General features: G+C 34.9%; 3 protein-coding genes across 3 annotated transcripts in view; 1 reads left to right on the forward strand and 2 right to left on the reverse strand.

Moving 5' to 3' along the window:
* Nucleotides 1-78: 78 nt before the first annotated feature.
* Nucleotides 79-2,105, reverse strand: LOC105317796 (ribonuclease P protein subunit p20). Its single transcript, XM_011414524.4, has 2 exons — nucleotides 2,050-2,105; nucleotides 79-490 (listed from the first exon to the last, which is right to left on the reverse strand). Exons 1-2 carry the CDS (start codon nucleotides 2,103-2,105, stop codon nucleotides 79-81), a joined length of 468 nt encoding a protein of 155 aa, XP_011412826.3.
* A 285-nt stretch (nucleotides 2,106-2,390) lies between these two features.
* LOC105317798 (protein ARV1) lies at nucleotides 2,391-6,034 on the forward strand. Its single transcript, XM_011414525.4, has 6 exons — nucleotides 2,391-2,544; nucleotides 3,275-3,394; nucleotides 3,509-3,668; nucleotides 3,887-3,992; nucleotides 4,483-4,640; nucleotides 5,260-6,034. The coding sequence occupies exons 1-6, from the start codon at nucleotides 2,395-2,397 to the stop codon at nucleotides 5,367-5,369; spliced, it is 804 nt and encodes a 267-aa protein (XP_011412827.4). The 5' UTR covers nucleotides 2,391-2,394; the 3' UTR covers nucleotides 5,370-6,034.
* A 1,809-nt stretch (nucleotides 6,035-7,843) lies between these two features.
* LOC105317836 (protein jagged-1b) overlaps nucleotides 7,844-20,048 on the reverse strand; it is a 35,842-nt gene continuing 23,637 nt past the window's right edge. The window contains exons 5-22 of the mRNA XM_066087084.1: nucleotides 16,454-16,587; nucleotides 14,611-14,730; nucleotides 14,344-14,457; nucleotides 13,635-13,862; nucleotides 12,930-12,976; nucleotides 12,504-12,677; nucleotides 12,202-12,352; nucleotides 11,554-11,721; nucleotides 11,190-11,303; nucleotides 10,990-11,103; nucleotides 10,777-10,890; nucleotides 10,534-10,678; nucleotides 10,259-10,344; nucleotides 9,919-10,157; nucleotides 9,489-9,755; nucleotides 9,042-9,173; nucleotides 8,589-8,757; nucleotides 7,844-8,440 (exon numbers count right to left, since the gene is read on the reverse strand). Of these exons, the coding sequence (XP_065943156.1) occupies nucleotides 7,944-8,440; nucleotides 8,589-8,757; nucleotides 9,042-9,173; nucleotides 9,489-9,755; nucleotides 9,919-10,157; nucleotides 10,259-10,344; nucleotides 10,534-10,678; nucleotides 10,777-10,890; nucleotides 10,990-11,103; nucleotides 11,190-11,303; nucleotides 11,554-11,721; nucleotides 12,202-12,352; nucleotides 12,504-12,677; nucleotides 12,930-12,976; nucleotides 13,635-13,862; nucleotides 14,344-14,457; nucleotides 14,611-14,730; nucleotides 16,454-16,587 (3,013 nt within the window). The 3' untranslated portion in view covers nucleotides 7,844-7,943. The remainder of the gene's footprint in view (nucleotides 8,441-8,588; nucleotides 8,758-9,041; nucleotides 9,174-9,488; nucleotides 9,756-9,918; nucleotides 10,158-10,258; nucleotides 10,345-10,533; nucleotides 10,679-10,776; nucleotides 10,891-10,989; nucleotides 11,104-11,189; nucleotides 11,304-11,553; nucleotides 11,722-12,201; nucleotides 12,353-12,503; nucleotides 12,678-12,929; nucleotides 12,977-13,634; nucleotides 13,863-14,343; nucleotides 14,458-14,610; nucleotides 14,731-16,453; nucleotides 16,588-20,048) is intronic.

The raw sequence follows: 20,048 nt of genomic DNA on the forward strand, positions 1-20,048 counted from the left end.
GGGGTATCTCATGAAATGTGTTGCTAACCAAGATGGCACAAATTCTGGTAATCTTTTTTGAGAAAGTTTGAAATAATATCATGTAGTTGCATCCTTGAGTTCAACTTTCACAGGATTAATTTTGTACACTTTGATATGAATCGCAGAATTGTTTCTCGATTGTGTTTCTGGTTCTAAATCATCAGTCTGAGGTTCAAGATCGTCGACTAATTCCACTGTTGATGTGTGAGCAGCTATCTCTACCAAACCCTGACTTTCTGTTTGTATCTGCAAAGCTAGGTTGATAGCTCGATTGATTGCAGCACCAAGTCCGTGTACATACACCTCATTTTCTGAATCCAGTAACTTCTGTGCCCTCTCCAACTGACAAGCAAAGTCTGTTTTTCTTGTAATATACACATCTGTTTTCCTCTTGGGTAATTTTCTTGGCAGTCGCTTTCTCAAATCATATTCCTCTTTGTCAATAAGTTCTTTGAAGTTTTTTGATGACCTTAAATGAAAAAATCCTGAATTATACATGAACATAAACACTACTTATTCACTAAAACTTAAATATAAGTATTTCATGATATTGAAATGAAAACTTTTTGTATTTTTAAGCAAGTAATGCATGGAAACCTCCATATTGTGACATTCATAATGAAGATAAATGCTGCTAAAAGAGTCTTTATAAATTAAAAGTAAACAACAACCAATATTTTAGGAATTGTATCAACCTTTCACTCAGATAAACTTGTGTACTTAAGTTGTTATATTTCATCCATTCTAATGCAGATTTGACATATATTTTGCAAAATTAAAAATTTTTTGGATGTGTGCAGAGTTCTGAATTCAAAGTCCATCTCGGGTGAGACCGGTTTGATCACCAGGATCAAATGACTTAGTTGGTAAAGCATCTGACTAGGGATTCCGATTTGGTCCATCAATATTTTTTCTAGCTGCAGATCTGAACTGTACCTTAAACGCAAAATTGAGTTGATGGACTGTAGAGATACAGTTCCATCCACACAAAAAACTGTTTATTCATTGTACACAAAAAGTTGTGCACAATTTTGTACTTATTAAACAAATTAAGGCATATATAATGTGAATATTTATTTAACAGAAATTCCTAAGATATTTAACTACTGATTCATCACTTTACTTGCTTCAAAGTGAGTTCAAACATTAATTTACTTAAGACCCCTACAGACCTCATAAAGTGAAGCCTGTTTAATTCATGTCAGGATCAAGAGTTGCCATTTTTACCTGTAAACAAAGCACACCATTTTTATTTACAGGGCTGGTGAGCGTGTTTGAAGGAGATTCAGCGCAGAGGCAAGTAAAGTGTTGTGGAGTTGTATTTTTTCTTTAGAGTTATCTCTCTTTGTTCTTGGTCAAAGTGAGCGGTTGTCATTGACAACCAGTGCTATCATCTGAGAACCGGGCATATCCTCTCCGCACCCTGGAGAATTCGGTACTTTATCTTCTTTTATAACGGACGTCTTAAGGAGTTTGTCTCCTTTTTATTTATCTATTTTTGTCCTGAGATCCTAATTATTAACTTTATAACGTTAGCATCGCTGAATCTCTTCTATAGGTAAATATATTTATAGTAATCAACTAGCATTTTGTTGCTTACTTAAATTATTTTGTTATTTGTTTTAATCCATTAAATATCATAATATAAATCTAAGGCATTTTAATATCTGAATACATGTTGCTGTTCTTTATTGATTATGATCTATAGTATCTCATGATAATCCGGGATTATTAGTGGGAAATAACCAACCACTGTTACAAAAGTAATGACATCTGAAGTAAAATATGTCAGGATTTTTGGGGTATAAAATGTTTACAGAATATATTCCTAAATAAGGTTCATAAGTCTTAATTCGTGCGCAATAAATATTAAGGTTTTTTTGTATGGCATGGATGGAATTGTAGCTCCACGTTCCGTCAACACGAATTTCGCGTAGAGCTACAGTTCTGCAGCCGTCTCGTTACACTTTATTGGCATTTACTGATAATATACCGATTCCCAAAATGCGCTTACTTGAAAATACTCACTTTTCTTTACTCTCAACGCTACTACTTTTACTCGTTCCATCAAAATTAGCAGACATCCTTGCTCAAGTTGCTGCCACTCAATCTCACGTTGTTTAAATTCATGCAGGAATAGAAGTACGCTTGCTAAAAGAAAGATATGTGAATGAAAAAATGACTATTTCCGGTTTAATGCGATACAATTTCAATCATTAAATAATTTAACAAGTGAAATTAAGGATATGTATGTTTAAAAAATAATAAACAAAAAAATTCATAATAAAGACATTGTTACAATTTTTAATGACGATAAAAAAAAGTGTTTGGTATTTCCGATTTAGGTCCAACTTTTATAAACTCCATAGCAAGATGAAGAAGAGAACTGTTGCTGTTAGTGGCAATGAGAAAAACTCCTCAGAAACAAAAGAACTATGTCATTTTCGGTGCATAAATTGTGGTAGAGGCGCTAGTGATCTCTTCAAAGACTATAATAATGGAATTATAAAGATGAAACACTGTGTAATTAACATTTTTTTTCTAATTTTAATATTTGTTTTGACAAATTAATTATGTCCCTGGCTTTGAATGGATATTTAAATATGAGTGATTTACAGGAATGAAAACACATTTTGACAACTTACTTAGTTCCTCTTCTTAAAATTTTATTGATTCAATGAGGCAAGGGTCTTTGTAATTTTGACATGCACATGTATTCCATTTTTGAGCATGCATCGCCATCCCATGAGCACAGGAGTCGGCGATTTGATCAGTTTGATGTAAATAAATGAGAAACAGGCAAAATCCTGCTAATGACCTTCTTGAGCAGCTGGAGCAAGCGCTCATGAAGCTCACTGGTAGGATTTTGCCTGTTTCTCATATATTTACAACAAATTGATCTGACAAATATAGCGGACTCCTGTGATATGAGCATCATTGCGTTAGAACAAATTGCTCGACTTGATATTTGACAGATGCCTTCATCAGTGAAGAAGCAGTACAAGTGTCAAGCTGAGCCAAATCTCAACTGAGTTTAGACTATTATTACATGTAGTATAATTTACTGAAATTTAATATTTGTACGGAAGCAACCTTGATCTTTTTAATAAAAGGTCTTCATAAATTGAGTGAATCAGAATCCATATGCAAATGACTAACATTTCTTTCAAGGCTTTTGTATAGTATTTATGTCTAACTCAAAGAACTTGGGTGGCAAAAAATTTTGTTTAATCATTACAATTTCAAATTTTAGGAGGAGTGCAGGGATATCATAGACAAATACACTGAATATGACCCAGTAGTCATCAGTTTAGATATCCTACTCCTTAACAGAAAAGCACTGCGTCATGTCCTATTTAACAGCCAGATCAAGGTATAGTACATTGTTATAGACTATACTTTAGATTATTCAATGTGTAGAATAATAGATCTTGGTATATATTTTTATCGTATTACAGTCTTTTATTTTTCTTACATTTACACGTAGGGCTACTGGAAGTATGTCATCTTATTATTAGTTTGCGATTCATTTGTGAAAATGACACTTCAGAAAGCTAAAGGGGAGATTACCCCTGTCAATCCAACCTATATCATCTACTCTGCCATGGAATGGGGACTTTATAAGAATTTTTTACTTGCTGCTGTTGGTATGAACTACTTTTTCTCGATCTCCACAAAATGCAGTTGCTTGTTATGATGCATAACCAAACAATGAAGTTGACAAATGTATTAATTGAAGATCTTTACCCTGTTACAATATTGATATTACCAGTATATTAAATGAGTGTTTAGAAAATTCATTTTATTTTTCTTGGTTATGTGATTGATAGTCATTGAATTATTTTTATATAATTTTTCTTTTCAGAATTAACGTCTCTGATTCTGTTCATCAGTTTCTTGGTGTTGATGCTCTCTATGATGACAACAGTTTCATCTGATAGAAGAACTGGTGTGAACAAACATAAACAAAGGTAATTACATATATGTAAATAAGAAATGAAATATTATGCTATCAACAGAAGCAATGCATTTGTATTAAATTTAATCCATTAAAGCAAAGATAGCACTTATATTGTACTGGTGTTCAGAGTTAATCATTTTGTAATGAAAAGGTACAGTTGAAAAACATGGCATGGTATCTCAGAAATTAACATCTTGAATACTGTGGTTTCATTAATTTTCGAAGGTATTAATTTTTGTGGATAAAGTGAAAATCACAGTTTCAAGGATATGTATATTTGTGGTTGATGATCCGGTTAATACAAAATGTAAGTAGAAATTGTACTTCAATGAACATGTAAATTCGTGGATCAACTTAACAAAATTGGTATTCAATGAATATTGATGAAACGACAGTAGTTTCTATGAATTTATAGAAGTGAATTGTATCTATTTATCTATGTGAATATAAAAGAGAGACCAGTAGACCATCAGTGGTTAACTATAATTTGTACCTTCCAGCTGGAGAGACATGACTGATGTTATGCGAGCAGTGATACTTTCTAATTTTGGCAAGTTTTTGGTGATCTTGGCCGTACTGTGGGGAACCCAGAACAGCGACATTTATATTCATCTCATCAAAACCTACATATGTGCTGCCAATGTACAGGCACTTAGAGGTATGGAAGCATGATAATGGGTCTGATGATAAAATAAAGCAGTCAGAGACTGTGTTATCACTGGAAACTGAATATCATACTGTAAATTCCTTATTTTGTGAGAGTACTATTCTGCGATTCCACTGTTTTTGTATCAATTTGCAAGAATATTAAATGGCAAGCACTAACGATTTGTTTTAATTTCCTGTAGTTCAAAACTGTCCGAAAAATAAAAAAGTTTTTAAAATCTGCGAGGTTGTTGCATGCGATTTAACATGGATTTTAATTCCTCACATAATCACATTTAATAAAGAATTGACAGTATTGGCTTATTTTTCATAGATTTCTCTCGTATATTTCATCCTCATCAAGTTATGAAACACTGCAAATAGATTTATTATTCATATATTAGGGAATTATGAAATTGTAGCCTTAGCTTACAAACGAGTAAGAAATTGACAATCCTTAAAAACCCACTCCACTTCAGAATTATTAAAAAAATAAGGGGAGGGGAAGATCTGAACAGCAAAGTAATTTGTAAAGAAACATTTTCATGATTCATGCTTGTTAATCTGAGAAATAAAACACATGTATTGTGATAAATCTTGAGATATACATGTAATGAGCCTTTCTTTTTCAGTATGCCTGCCTAGTAGAAGTATTTGGTTTGTGATGGCAGTAACTTTAGCTGGACATTTTTTATCAATGAGTGTGACTCATTCCATTCAGGTCATTCTGTTTGGAAGTTGATAAACTAATGAAAAATTATTTCGATTATGGACAAAATTTTAAAGAGAATCAAATGAAGAGAAGACAGTTTCAAACCAAATGGATTAAAGAAGTACCGTAATTATGATACATGTATTATCAGTTCATTTCAAATGCATTGCATGGGTTGATTTCTTTCATACTAACTGTTGAAATTTATTTAACACTTGTTCAACAGTTTTCTATCAGGAAACAAGTAATTACAAAGAGAATAGCAAAGAATTGTTTCCTTGCCTATTGTCACATAAATTACATACTGTAACACAATATGATATGTATTCTAATTGAGTACTAATAGCTGATATATGCACTCAGAAAATTTGATCTTTCGAATCCTGCAAAATTACCGGTAATCATAAATTTGCTGTTATTATAAAATGAGAATTGAATTATGATTCCTGATAGAAATACAAGACTTATACAAATTTCCGAAATGATTTCCTGTGTTTATTATTTAATATATAATGCAGTCATTGAGGTGAATGATATGCACACAATTTTTATGGAAGTTTAAAATGTTTAAGACTCAAAAATGGTTTTGATGCTCTACATCTTTGTTTGGGAGACTTATTGATACCAGTGATCAACCATTTAATACTTTATTACCATTTCTGTTGGCTATTTAATAAAACTTTTTGTATTTTAAACCACATATTTTATTCTGTTTTTGACATTTATTGTCACATACATGCAGCTTACATACAATATTCATTTTTTCAAAATTAAAAATGACACCGAAAAAATGTCACAAGAAAATGGACATCATTATTCAATGAATTAGTTAAATAATGACATTAAATATAAGTTTATATGTTATAATGTGGTTATTAATATGCGGTATCTTCTTGTGACAGTTTTTGTAACATCAATGACATCACTATCTAAATACATGGATGAATGGAAAGATTTATCACAATTAAAACAACAAAGAATTGCACAAGTCTGTGTCTTTTCAACACGGTTGGAAAGCCCCTATTTACATGCATGAGACCCACATGGGGTTAACATTTGTAATACATGTAAGTATAAAACGGATTTATGCAATAGTGTCAAAGCTGAAAAAGTAATTATAAATAAACATGTTGCATGGTGTAAATTAATTTAAAAGCTTCAAAAAAAGTGACATAAACACAGCACTATTTTGTGACTTTTGAGCTTCAAGTAAATATAGACGTTTGTAAACATGATTGGTTTTGCTGTAACCCCTTGTACTTCAGAAATGCACATGAAGAATAATTTCACAGGAGGTTGGCCTGATTATGGATGAGGTTTAAAACTGTGTAAAGGTGTGTAAAGACAATAAACACCCTTGACATCAAAGGTGTATTTAGGGACCAAACCAAATTTAATACAGGTACCTGCAAGCTTCCAACAATCAGTTACTTCAAAAATATTTTTTTCAGCTACGTGTAAAGCACATCCCCTATAAGGAGGCTTTATTACCATATTTTTCTTCTCCAATTATAAACGTGAATGTCCATGATGAATAATAGTAATACAATGGATTGCTTCAGTATTGAAATGATACACAATGTAAGTACTGGATTGTTTGGGATGAGGCGTAAACAATTTTTTAAAAAATACTAAAAGAATGGTGGTTGCATGATTGCCCTATGAAAATGCGTCAGCAGTAACGCCGGGATGTATTCAAAATGGAGTGAAGAGATGAAGCGTAAAAGTCTGCTGCCTTTTCTTAGCTCAGCAGCAGATGTCTAGCTCGAAGATCTCTTGTTCCTGGGAGAATAAAAGTGGTCAGAATGGTAGGTAAATACTGTATCAAAGGTAGAAAGCGGATTGTATATTGTGTGTGTTATCATGTAAAATTGGTTGACAGGACTTGCTTGTTGTAATTTGATTAGAGTAATAATTTACCTGAGTTTTGGATATTGTGCCATGCCAATCTTGCTATTTTTTTATATCTCTCATATGAATTACAGAATAATAAATTAGAGGAAGGGGAGAGAAAATTTATTTGTTTTGATAATAACCCCTACATGCAAGTAAAAACATTTTCAAATCTCAAGAATACTGACAACTAAAGAAATTTAAAAAGTATTAATGTTTCAAAAGATATCTTACATTTAAATAAAAGGTTTAAAATAGATATCCAAATTTGCCTAAGGTAAAGAATGTTTTCTAGCCCTTGGGATTTTTGTTTACTTTCAGTCATCATACATGTATTAAGTACGGACAGAAATTTCATATTTTCTTTATCAGAAGTAAATGCTTGGACCAGAATTGGAGCATTTCCTGATGGGACGGACATACAGAATGAGCATTTGTGTTTGTCTGTGAAAGGGAAATGGCAAACAACATTGACCATAACATTAAACAGATATATAAGCAGTTATCATTTAAAAAATGAACCCCAAGAGGTGGCCTCTGAGATGCATGCAAGTCATGTGTTGACATCAGCTATTAAAGGTTCAAGGCATGGCACAGAGTAGAGAAAAAAATTGAGATCAATCATCTACTGCTAAAACTCACAAATATAAACAAAGTTACATCAAAACATTTGGGATTAATGACTTAGTCATCTGCACTCTAGGTCAAAGGTCACACCATGACCTCATTTTCAGACCGTAAGTCAGCAGCAATAGTCCGAGAGATTTCTATGAGCTCTCTTTCCGCGGCCCTTACGCGAGCTCTGGATCGTGATAATTCAATATTGATGTCTTTTTTGACAGTTTTTGTTGGAGGACTAGAATTATTCCAATCATTGGAATCGTTCGGCGAATCTGATCGCCCACTGAGTAACCTTGTCGGACTCTTTTCTAAGTTTTCAAATTTATCTAAATCCACTTCATGAAACTCAGATGCAGACACTTTCCTCGTCCCTCCGCCTTTATCAGTTCCAGCATACAATGGATTTTTGTATCGTCTAAGATTCTCTTCATTTTCATTGTTTGTTTTTTGTTCAACATATTGTGCCTCTGCTCGCCTCCTTGCGATTTCTTTCTTACGACGAAAATGACACACAAATAGCACAATTATAACTAGAAGTCCTACTACTCCAATCACAGAACAGATGACTGGAATAAGCAGCCCTGCCTCTGAAAAATAAATTTAGAAGGTAATAAAATTTCTTGATTGCTATTTATGCATGCATGTAAACAAACAAAACAATAAAATGCATAAAACTGTGACACAAATTATAAATGATGCCTAATTGAAAGAAAAAATAATTCAAACTAAATTTACCTGACTTTTGGGCAGAGTTGGTGACAATGGTCTCCACGGTGACCTCAATTACAGCAGACAGGGCACTGCTGTTGGACTTTTTGTGGCTGATAATACTGGTCAGCTTGTGGACCGCAGACTTCAACTCTGGGTCCAGTTCATCAGTTTTTACTGAAGTGCTTTCGGATGACTGAAACATTGAATTTGGTGAGTTCACTAACTTAAGTTAGATTTCTGCTAGTTAAACAGCCTCCATCTATGTAGAGTAACAATAAGATCATCATCTTTAAAATTCAATGATATCTATTTTATTTTTTAATGCAAAATATGTTCATATAAACACAGCAATACTCTGTCAATCAATTTTACAGCTACTGGATTGAGAAATGCCTTCATATGTAGAATTGTAGACCAGAAAATGTGTAGATACCAGCTTGGGCAGAACATGTAAGTAATGTTTAAAGTAGCACTTACTATTAGCACTTCTAAAGTGTCTGGATGACCAGACTGGACTTCACATAGAATGTAGATATCTTGATCATGTGACAAGTCTTGTAGGACAGGAAACTGTCGGAGAGTGTCGCAGATAAATTCCACGGTAATGCCCTGTAATGTGCATTGCAAACATAAAAATCTGTACAGTAATTATATGACATAAACAAAGCTGAAATCCATAGCTTCATCTTTAGTATATACAAATATTAAATATCAGGACTAGTGATATTTTTTGCTTGTATTCTTTTCTTGTATTAGCATTTGGTTTCAGAGACTTTCTCAGTATCAACCTGATTGATAACTTCAAGAGAAATATAAAAAAAAATGTTTAATGCTGACTCATGTTCAAAAGAGGATATAGCGTGGCTTTCGATAACCTTTTTGATAGAAGGGTTAAGTAAACTATTTTGTTGATAAGAAACTTACCACAGGCATTTTCTTGAGTTCAAAGATTAGAGTGATTTTGGCACAGTTGTTGCCAAGTTCTGCTGCATTGGGAACACAGTTTGTGTTGATGCTGTGGGGGAGAGGGTCATTGACCTTGTCAATGTCCTTGCACTGACCCCAGGGGAGACAAGGAGGGACAAAGCAGTTGTGCTCTGTCTCCACCACACAGGACTGCTTAGGACTACAGACTTCTAATGACTCTGTTATGTTCTGATGCGAGATGCAGTTTTTAGGTCCACACCAAATCTAAAATTCCAGAATTAATTGATTTATCAAAAGTATGCTTTTTTATATGCAAAAGTTGGATCTATTTTAATTACTCTAGTCTTAATCAATGGAATTCGCATATCTTAAATAAAAATGTTGTGAATGATGTAAGTTTTATTTCTTCAAAAGAGCAAGCACTCACTTTACTGCATTTAATGACACCATTTGTACAAGTGCAGGAATTGCATTCATGTTCCCAAGTGGTTTGATCTGAGTAGATTCTTCGGTTGAACTCACAGGAGAGTGGGGAGGGGATCTGCCCTACCACCTCCTCACATTTTCTCCCTGTACGACCAGGTGGGCAAATACATTTGTACTCGCCTATACCATCAATACAGGTGCTTCCAAAAGTACATGGCGAGGAGGCACACTCATTGATATCTAAAGAAAAATAACAATGCTTTGGTACATTCTTTAACTTGCAAATCATAAATAAACTACTCAGTAGCTGGGTATGGCCTTGATATTATAATTTGACTTACTGACTCGACAGTCTGGTCCAGCAAAGCCTTTTGCACACTCACACCTATACCAGTTGATGCCATCAATGCAGCGACCACCATTGTAACTAAAATGAACAAACCTTCATTAAGATTACATCATTAAGTCTCTTAACAAATTCAGTGAAGGAAGATACATGTAGTTTGTGATTGATTTGAACATTGTCAGTTTGAAGCAGTATGGTAAAAGTAGAGCTACGGCTTAGAGATTTCTGAGAAAGGTTATGAATGTACCGGTACAAGAAACAAAAATCTACCATGGAAAAGGATTACAGTTGTTGATATCAGCTTCACACAGTGGTCCTTCATAACCATCCTTACAAATACATGTAAAGCTATCACCACTGTTCACACATGTCCCTCCATTGTGACAGGGGGAGGAATCGCAGGCTTTCACTGAGGCTAAAAGAGAAGAAATAAGAAAACTATGCACTTGAAAATCTCACTGATATGAAAACAATTGGGCGTATTTATTTAATCATAGAGTGCCTCATACTTACAAAGCTGACAAGTGCTGCCTTCAAATTTCTTTGGACAGTTACAGGTGAAAGTGTCCCCAAGGTCACTGCAGGTGCCCCCATTCTTACAAGTGTCTCGGTCACATTGAGAATCTCCTGGAAAAATTAGGTCTCAGTTAATATCTTCTAGTTAAATATAGAGAGGGAATTCCCCAAAAGATAGAATGGGGATCATAATTCTGTGCGAAGACTTACTGAGGGTGCATGTCTTGCCCTTCCAGTGATTGACACATTCACAGACAAAGTCGGCCACCAGATCAATGCAGAAGCCACTGTTACGACAAGGATTTGGTGAACACTCGTTCCTATCTATGAAAACGAAGATAAAATTAATGAAAAATTCATCCAAATTTCCTATCAGTGGTGACAAGGACGCTGTGAGGGTGGAGACTTACTTATGTTACAGTGGACTCCTTCCCATCCCTCCTTGCAGATACACTGGTAGTTGTTGATGCCATCGATGCAGGTGCCACCATTCAGACAGGGGTTCTCTTTACAGTCATTCACATCTATCAAAATTAATGAATACCTTTATTTATGAAAATCTAACCAACATCTATGTAAAGAAATTCTCAGAGAGAACGAAGAGAGAGAGAGAGAGTGTGTGTGTGTGTGTGTGTGTTCTGCTGTGAGCGTAATGCCTTTTCCATGGGACTTTTTAATCATAATTTTTTTTTTTGATTTTTATCTCTTGCATAAGAAATTACATGTATTTTGAGAGTTAAATTTGTGCATCTAATATCTGTAATTTGTACTCACTCTCTTGGCAATATGCCCCAGTGAAACCGAGATCACATGCACAAGTGAAACCCCCGTCAGGTTTACTAATGCACATGCCATGTTTCCCACACACATTGGAGGAGATGAGCTGTACCCCGCCCGTCTCTGTGTGATTAGACTGCAGGGCGATGGTGCAACTGTCTATCACTGAAATAGATCATATCATATGTTTACCTGTAATGTCCTAGAATTTTATGATCATTTTATTATCATATAGCATACAATCTCTGGTATTTTTTTTATTCTCTTATGCAATGCCTACGGAATTATGAATAAGTCTTGGATCAATATCATGGCGAGACACCCAAGTATGTCTTTAATGTCGAGTGGAATCGTGTTGCATCTCTAACCAGCGACGCCTAGTTTCATGTTCCTGTCAGGCTGTCTGGCTTTCTCTTGCAGTGAATTTAATACAGAGGCAAACAATATGCTTATTCAGGTACTTGCATAATTCTGACAGATAACTCTCTTCCCTCTCATTTTGTCACTTCATTTATCTTCAGCTGATGTAATGAGACATACTCCTACCTTTAAAGTACATAATGATCACCTCTATATGCTTTACCCATTCACCCATTTTTCTAGAAATAAACTTCCAATAAATATTGATGAGCTGTGTTGCCTTACCTTGACATGACCCTGACATACAGGTTGACTTTGTGTTCTCACAATGTCGTCCCTCCCAGTGGTCAGAGCAGTGACAGTAGTAGTCGCCTTGTACATTGAAACAACTGGCTCCATTCAGGCAAGGGTTGGGGTGACATGGGTCAACATCAACCTGCAGGAACAACAATAGCCAACTGAAGTGTTTGATTGACTTATGTAGTTAATATATAACAGTCGTAGACAGTTTAATTGGCTTATGTAATTCATATATATCAGTCGTAGGCAAAACAAATGTAACCAGCTTGATGGGATGATGATTGTACCTGGCAGTTGAATCCGGTATAGCCAACCTGGCATTCACAGGTGTAGCCTGCTACCTGTTCGTGACATGTGGCCCCATTCTGACAAGGGGAGCTACAGCATTCACAGATTTCTGTCTCGCAGTGCCGACCAGTATAACCCGGCATGCAGGCACAATGGTAGGAATTCACCAAGTCCTGAAAAAGAAGAAAAATTATAGTGATCTCCCTTAACTGTAGAATTTCTCATACTAGAGTTGTCTTTCCTATGGTGTGATAGCTTTATGATCTGAATTGAATTTGACAGTAAATGCTTTTAAAAAATGAAGCCATGAATGGCATTAGTATTATGGCTGAGAATTTGGGAAATATTTGAAGGTATCAGGAGGGGTATGAATCATACAGAGCCCTCGGTGTTGCTAAGAGACAGTAGATCTGAGAAGCCCTTACCACACAGTGTCCTCCGTTTTGACATTGATGATGGCAATCGTTTATGTCTGAAAAAAATCAACACAGTCATTAACAACCTCATCAAATCAGAATTAACTGACATTTAATATTTCACAGATAAATGATCACTTGATTTAGTATTCTCTGGGTTTTCAACAATATATTGTTATTATTTCATTTTTATACTGACCACACACAAAGATGGATCAGTTCTGGCCAATAAAGCTTTCCAAATTTTTGCATGAAATATTTTGGCAGAATGTTTTCAATATTGAAATGAAAATTGGCAATCTAACATGCAATTGTTGAGTTTTGTATATAAACAATTTTTTAACCTAAAGTACAGCTTTACAGTATGCAGGCCAAAAACTGCACCCACATACTTTTTATGAAATCTTTTGTATTTAAAACATCTTTCAGTATATCTTATAGCATCCCTTATTATCATAATGTATCATCCACAGCAATATTTTTTGTGACTACCAGTTAGCATAAATTGACTCCCACAAATCAAAATGGTGTCGCAGTTTTGAGAAATTGCTTCAATTTGATCTACCTTATACATTTGTATCAGTATTATGAAATATAAAAGAAAAATGACATCACAAGATAGCAATTTTGCAATCCTGAGTTATATATATCTCATTGCATTTTTGAAAAACGTGGTCTTGGGTTTTAATATAAGGAATATGTCAGGACACGTACTGATGTCGCAGTTCTTCCCTGTCCATCCAGTCTGACAGTGACACTTGTATCCTCCCTGAAGATCCTGGCAGGAGTGGGCATTCACACAGGGACTACCGCTGCACTCGTCCGAGTCCAGCTGACAGTGAGCCCCGCCCCAGCCTGGGGGACACAGGCACCTATAGCTGTTGATGCCGTCCACGCATGTGCCCCCATGGAGACACGGATCTGATGCACACTCATTGACGTCTGCATGACAAAAAAAATGAATGAAGTGATGATGGAACTTCATGTTTACTATAAATGTCATGTCAATACCCTGAACCGAGCTATAACTAAATAAACTGGTTCAGTGTACACCACGATTTTAAACAAATAGAGATTGAACATTGACAAGAACGTGCTTGTTTGAGACTGCATAATTGCTCCATTTAGTCACAATGCATTTCCATTGAATTTGGTCAGCTATTTTAGTGCGAGGTCTTGATATTTTAATTCCCTTTAATAACGTGTTGACATTATCGTGCATGTTTTCTATTTCATAAATGTTTCATTTCATCGCAATACTCTGTCGGTTACTTTTTGGAATGCCTTGATGGGTTTTCTCTTTATCTACATATTAAAAATATCATGAGTGTTTAACATATTGCATAAATGTTCCATTTAGTTGTGGTGCATATTCGGCTATTTAAATGAGATGTCTTGCTGGTTTTTGCTGTTTTATACTTACATCCCTCACAGAATGCCCCAGTCCAGCCCGGGGCACACGTACAGATGAACCCACCCATCGTGTCAATACAGCTAGCACCATTCTTACATGGCTTGGTGGAACATGCATGCTCAGCTACAAGAATCAATGTCAATAAAGTATGCACACTCTGCATTTTAAAAGGTATAATAATTGATTTGAATTAAATTTCAATTGCTTGGAATTAAAACGGCAAGAAGTCATATCTGGATAAAATTTGAGGTTCAAGTGTTTCACTAAAACACTCACCAATTTCACAGTTAACACCAGAGAAACCTTCATAGCAGGTGCATTCATAACTGTCAGGAGCTGTGTTCTTACAGATCCCACCATTCAAACATGGATGATGTCGGCCACAATAATTCAGATCTAAAAAAAAAATTAAGGCAACACATTTAGTTCTTGATGGGTTACAGGTGCAAATTTTGATACTTTATTTTTTTATTTTATCAGATAGGGGTCTTGATTGGTAAGGATAAAGGGTGGGAATCTTCCACTCAGAATTATTTTAATTGAGTAGAATGACTTCCTAAATCTGTATGGTATGTAAATCATGTGTACGGTACAAGACTGTGCCTTGGTATTCTGTAAATAATATGAAACTTTCTACTATTTTTCCAACAACTCAAAAACTCTCTCTGTGAATCATATACCTAACAGTATGAAAAACAATAAATTTATTGGGATGAATTGGAGTATAATTGATTGTTTTAGTGTCGACGGAGCCATTCTCTTTTCTAGTGTGTTTTAATAAAGAAAATTTATTAGTCAAATGGTTGCCAAGTTAACTTGGTTAGTTCATATACATAGTAGAGCCGTCTGACTTCTGTGTACCGGTACTCAAGTTGTTGTATTCCTTTTCAACTGTCAGCCATATTTTTGTAACCTTAGACAGAAACTGTTCAGCTTTTGAATTGCAAAATAATTTATAACATTTAGAGTACAGATATATGTTTCTTACATCTTAATAACATGTACTGCTAGAAAAATCTTAAATGAAATAGAGATATCTTAGGTCAACAAATTTATGAACTCGAAAAGTGCAGATCAATTCTTACTATCTGAGAGGGATATGAAGTATTTGGAAATTTAGATGTCTGTTTTTCTCAGTAGGTTTTGCATATGGAAAAGCAATTACAAAACGTTTTAACCTTTGAGGTCAAAATGCCCTTTCCATATAGGATTGGCCCATTAGCAAGTAGATGATGATCTTTCCAGCCCTAGTAGAACCAAAATGTGTTCAACGTACATCATTTTTACATTGAAAGGAAATGTAAATAATCTGAACCAAATTACATTTTCTTAATCAATAAGCAATATCTGTGCCACGTTGGGAACTTTCAAGTGCCTTTTGAGTTCTCTAGCATTGTTATAGCTGCTGCTATTAAAACCCCCTCTCCAACAAATTCTAAAGTTTTAATACAACAAGGAACATTCTGACTGATCACTTCAGGTTTTAATGCTTTCAGCTTTGATCAAGTTCTGCTTATTAGTTTCTGATTTCATGTATGATGGACAATTTAATGAAAAATGGGAGGAAATTCTAAGAAAAAATATGACAGGAAACATCATCACTGTCTCTTCATCTTCACACGTAAAGCAGGAAACTTGATGAAGTGAATCTTGTTGCTTCTCAGATTGGTTTTTTTTTTTTTTAAATAGACGAAATGCTGCGGAGTTTGATGTGACCATTAAAAGATAACTAGCCAATGAAAAACCAGTAAAATCAATCACATGTTTTCTATATTTTGTGATTCATCTTCTGGATGGATAAAACTATCTCAGTGACAGCAGAGAGCAGGAGATAAGTTCATCAGAGAGACCTACTGACCGCTTTATCAGCGCTCTAAATAACCATCAGATGACCGTTCATGGTGAAATGACTGGCCATATATGGTGCATTTAATGTGATACATTGTCTTTGTTAGTGCAGTCAGCATCCCAACATCGTTATGAATTTGGGGCTGAAATTTCAATTATTCTTATTTTTCGGCATTTCAGAATAAATCACACAGATGAATTTATTTCTCTTTCACCTTTGATGAGTTATGGGAATGGAGGGGGAGGGGTCGCTACAGTTGACTGTTCTTACCTTTGTCACACAGAATTCCTCCCCAGTTCATGTCACAGTCACAGCTCCAGGGTGAGCCGTTACAGGATCCATGCTTACAGCCTGGGTAGGGGATACACTGGTCACACAGAGCACCTTGCCATCCATAAGAGCACCTGTTGCAAAGGTCAATGCAATCAGTTAGATTTATTTTGTAATTGTTATCACATCATGATGCTACTATGTACTTTATAGTATATATACACATCTACATATGTACTATGTATATCTTGTCATTGTTGTACGGGGCCAAACTACATTCTAACTTGATTTTGGGTTTATGTTAATCATGTATGTTAAAAAAAATATCCTTTATTGTATGAAAATAGGCTGCAAGCAATATGGATGCTTAAAGAAGTAACAAGACCAAAAGTCAAGAAACAATGCATTGTGATGAAACACATCACTCTTTGTATTCTAACTGAAATGAGGAAAAACAGGTTTCCCCTATGTTACAACAATTCATAACTAATCTTCTTCATCATATCAACACAAGACATTGACACTGTCAACAACAGTTCCACAAATAATTTACAACTTTTGTACCAGTTCTTGTGTAGGATTGCACCTGTATGATTTATTCAATGCAATTTCCGAAATATTGACAAAACTCAGTCATTCTAGATCACTTGTCAAGTAGTTCATTGTTAGCAAAACTAATACACACTTGAGGTGGAGAGATGGAAATTAAATCTTTATTCCAAGTTGGCAAACACTGCAGCTTGCCAGGACTGCAGTACAAGCACAGAAACCTTTGCTTTAAGGTTCTCTCAAGTTGTGTATTGATAAAATTGTGACATAAACTGCATTTGATTGCGCAGCCTTCTTGGTTTATGAGAGTTATTCACTGGCAGGTTTGTTAGAACAGGTGCTTTTGTGTTCCAGGGAGGCGGCCAGAATAAGTCAAGCCAAATTATACAATATAAGCCACCCATAGGAAAGATCACATAATGTTGGAAGTTCAGGGAGATTGGCCTTTTGTGTAATGCTTCTTTATCCAAGTCTACTCCTGTTCATATGTCTTCATAGTGCAGCTCTTGGTTTCCTTTGAAGAAGTGTATTTGCTAGGTAACCTCTCCTATATCCCTCTCTTCTTGGCAACATGCAAAGACCACTCTATATTAAACTTTTTATTAGTATACAAAAGTAAGACAATAAGGTAATCAATGCACTCTTAGGTAGAGCTGTCTAAAGGTCATTTCCTGATAGACTAGCAGCTCAACAGGATCGTCAGAACAATATAAGGATAAAGGAAGGGTTTTAAAGAGGCAGACTGTTTGTATGTTGATGCACTGAGAAAATGAACATCTGATAGTATTTTGTATTTGATTTTGACGTTGTGTTACATATAGATTTTTTTTTATTTATGTACAGAATAAATGTTTTGTGAGTCTTTACTACATCTACAACTGTTACAGAAATACTTGTAAATCATATAATATAGTTATTCGTAATGGCATGTATATATGAACCTTATTGGAATTGTTTTGGATTTAATTCTATGAAAAGTTACACACCAGTTATATCGACCAACAAACAATGACATGCAAGTTTACAGGATACACACTCGATCTGTCAAAGTTTTTATTTTTTATAAATAGAAATTTCTTCTAGATCAATTAAAGAATAATGGAATTCAAGAAGTTGAGAAATTAACAATTAATTACTACAAACAAGATAGTTAAAAAAACCAGGTACATCAATCAAATGGTCAGGTGTGCACTTTATATAACTAGAGCAGGTATACACAGTGACAGTGGACAAAGTATTATGTAAATCCCTTTGAGCTAATAGTGGTTTCCCTCAGAACACTTCAGAACATGTTCAGCTTTTCTCATGCTGAGCCATAAATCTTTATAGGCCTCTCTTACAACCAAATGAACAATTTCACATGTAATTGGCCCCCTTGAATATAATGGAGCACAAAGTGAAACTTTTTTCCATAATAGCACATGTTTATTGAAAATATATAGCTGCGTGTTGTTCTGGCTGCGTGCGTTTTTTATAGGTCTCCGCTCCAGTATGGAGACGGTATAGAGGGAGATATGGTCATTATATGCTACAGTAATCTGGATACACAAGGATGAACTAGAATCATTTGTATCCACGCTTCACTAACTTTCTCACGGGAAAAGTGAAGTTTAAGAAATGACAGTAGGATCTAATGACTTAAAAGTTTTACCTATCCTCGTGATGTCGACAGGTGACAGCGGGCTTCACCTGCACTAAACAAGTCGAGCTTTATGATGTACGTGTTGTGTATTCTACACCTCAACAGGGCTAGTTTTGTATTTCATGACTCCGGTTACCTTTAAAGAACATTTATCTCCCATATCTTTCACTTTTTTCAACTCTGCACTTGAGAGTTGAAAATTTTTAGAAACTGTCTCCGCATTTTGTAACACTTGGTTTGTGTTCAATATAATGGAACACCTATCAAGAAGTATTGTTCTAATGTTCAAGGAAATATCAATATGCAAGAGATTTATAAACGGAAATAATTTCAATCTAACAAAGAGACCCTACTGGTACATTTTATTTAATTTACAGTTTCCTCTGTAATTATTTGCAGAATTGATGGAAGTAATTTAGGAAAATTCAAACTATTCAAAACATTAGGTATTGATCAGAAAAAAAAAGATTTTTTCCTTCATTATAATGTTTGCCTCTAACAAAAATGACCCAATGCATCTCTATTGATAGTGCTTAAACCTCGCGAGGCGTATTGCTTGTTTCGCACATCAAACGTTTACAGGTATTCATGTATTTTAGAGAGCACGCTTTCATTCCATTGGAATTCTTTTCATACTGTTCAGAGACAGATTACTGCATGTTTTGAAATATTTGATAATTTGAAAATTTTGGGGTTAATGTGGCTGTTGCTAAATTTCATTCCTTTCAATGCCCATATTATAGTGTGATTAGTGTGTAGAAAACCACATTTTCAAACACTCTTTTGAACCTGAATCACTTAAATAAATTCGAGTATAATAAGGGAATGATCAGGCCGATTGATCATTGATCATACAGGTCATTAATTTCCTAATTATGTCAATCTTTGTGACACCATCACTAGAGCTAGTCAGAGGAAGAGGAGACGGTGTCTCCAAGTGGTGGGTGTGTAACAAAGGACCAAAGGGAGCATCGGGGTGATTAGCCACCTCTGTGATCAAATACCCTTATATATATGAACCTTAAGTAAGAGAGGACAGTCTAATATCAGCAGGGTCTTAGAAAGTCAAGAGAGATCAGAAGTAGTGGAATGTTGATATAGTGTGGGAAAATCTCTAAAATCTGTCAGAAATGACAAGATTTAACCACCGTTTCCTGGTCTAAATTAATTCTGAAGATGTATAGTGTCAAGTCAACGGCTGCTCAAATACACAACAGCATAATTATAAGATATCATCCCTGCATTCTAATTAATCATACAATTTATAATTATCTTAGGGGATCATCTAATCATAGGTTTGTATGGAAAAAATGAGATATTTAAAGTCCGAAATAAGTATACTGTTACCAATTCATGCCAATTATGAAAAGATAACTTTTTACACTGTAATAGATATGCGAGAAA

The sequence above is a fragment of the Magallana gigas genome, chromosome 6 (assembly GCF_963853765.1).
Source record: "Magallana gigas chromosome 6, xbMagGiga1.1, whole genome shotgun sequence".
Taxonomy (NCBI): Eukaryota; Metazoa; Mollusca; class Bivalvia; order Ostreida; family Ostreidae; genus Magallana; species Magallana gigas.